The sequence below is a fragment of the Rhinopithecus bieti genome, unplaced genomic scaffold (genome assembly GCF_001698545.2).
Source record: "Rhinopithecus bieti isolate Rb0 unplaced genomic scaffold, ASM169854v2 scaffold_30987, whole genome shotgun sequence".
In the NCBI taxonomy this organism is placed as follows: domain Eukaryota; kingdom Metazoa; phylum Chordata; class Mammalia; order Primates; family Cercopithecidae; genus Rhinopithecus; species Rhinopithecus bieti.
Window position 1 is genome coordinate 1 of NW_016854424.1, and position 787 is coordinate 787.

General features: G+C 50.2%; 1 protein-coding gene across 1 annotated transcript; it reads right to left on the minus strand.

Annotated features, from left to right (window-relative positions):
* Window positions 1-366: 366 nt before the first annotated feature.
* Window positions 367-781, minus strand: LOC108525274 (melanoma-associated antigen 8-like). Its single transcript, XM_017866303.1, has one exon. It carries the CDS (start codon window positions 670-672, stop codon window positions 367-369), a length of 306 nt encoding a protein of 101 aa, XP_017721792.1. The 5' UTR covers window positions 673-781.
* Between the last annotated feature and the right edge of the window lie 6 nt (window positions 782-787).

Consider the following 787-nt stretch of genomic DNA (forward strand, 5'->3'; position numbering starts at 1 on the left):
GGCCTTGGCTCAGGGCATATACACTCCACCACTCTCACCTGTTACCCCCCACCCCCACCTCTCTCTTATACTTTTTTTGGATCTTAGGGGACACTTGGCCAGCTTAGTTATATGAATGCAGATCCTAGACTCAACCACCGTAAGGTTAGGGCTGGGCCTGGCTTACTTTAGCATCTCCAATACTAACCCAGGGTCTTGCAAATAGCAGATGCTCAATGAATGTTTCAGGAAAACATGAGCCAGTGACCAAGGGGACTTCTTTATTCATATTTAATTCTATTACATTCTCAAGACAAGCAAATCTAGGTACACATATGTATTTTTTAACTATACAGTGTACAGTAAGAGGTACAAGGAAGGCACGAATTAGATATTGTTTGATTGGGATGGGTAGGAAATGCGAACTCTTGCATTAACTCTGGCCACATGCTCCAGGACTTTCACATAGTTGGTTTCAGCGAGGGCCCTTGGACCCCACAGGAACTCGTAGCGCACAGTATCACTGCCAGGTACCTGGCGGTACTCCAGGTAGTTTTCCTGCACCCAATCTTGAGTGAGCAGCTTCCTGAGCTCCCAATAGGCGCTGTGCTCCCTCCCATCATACAGCCCCATCACACTCAACACTTCCCAGATTGCCTCCTCTGGGGCGCAGCTGCCCTCCATTACGATCATGCCCAGGACGATTATCAGGAGGCCGGTCTTGGGCGTGCTCTGATCATCACCCAGCAGGCTGTCATAGGAGAGCCCCAGGCAGGTGACAAGGACGTAGCAGTGGCCGGCAGGGTCC

What these genes read in the sequence shown, in the direction of transcription:
- LOC108525274 (XM_017866303.1), bottom strand. Translation starts at nt 672, where the DNA reads ATGATCGTAATGGAGGGCAGCTGCGCCCCAGAGGAGGCAATCTGGGAA.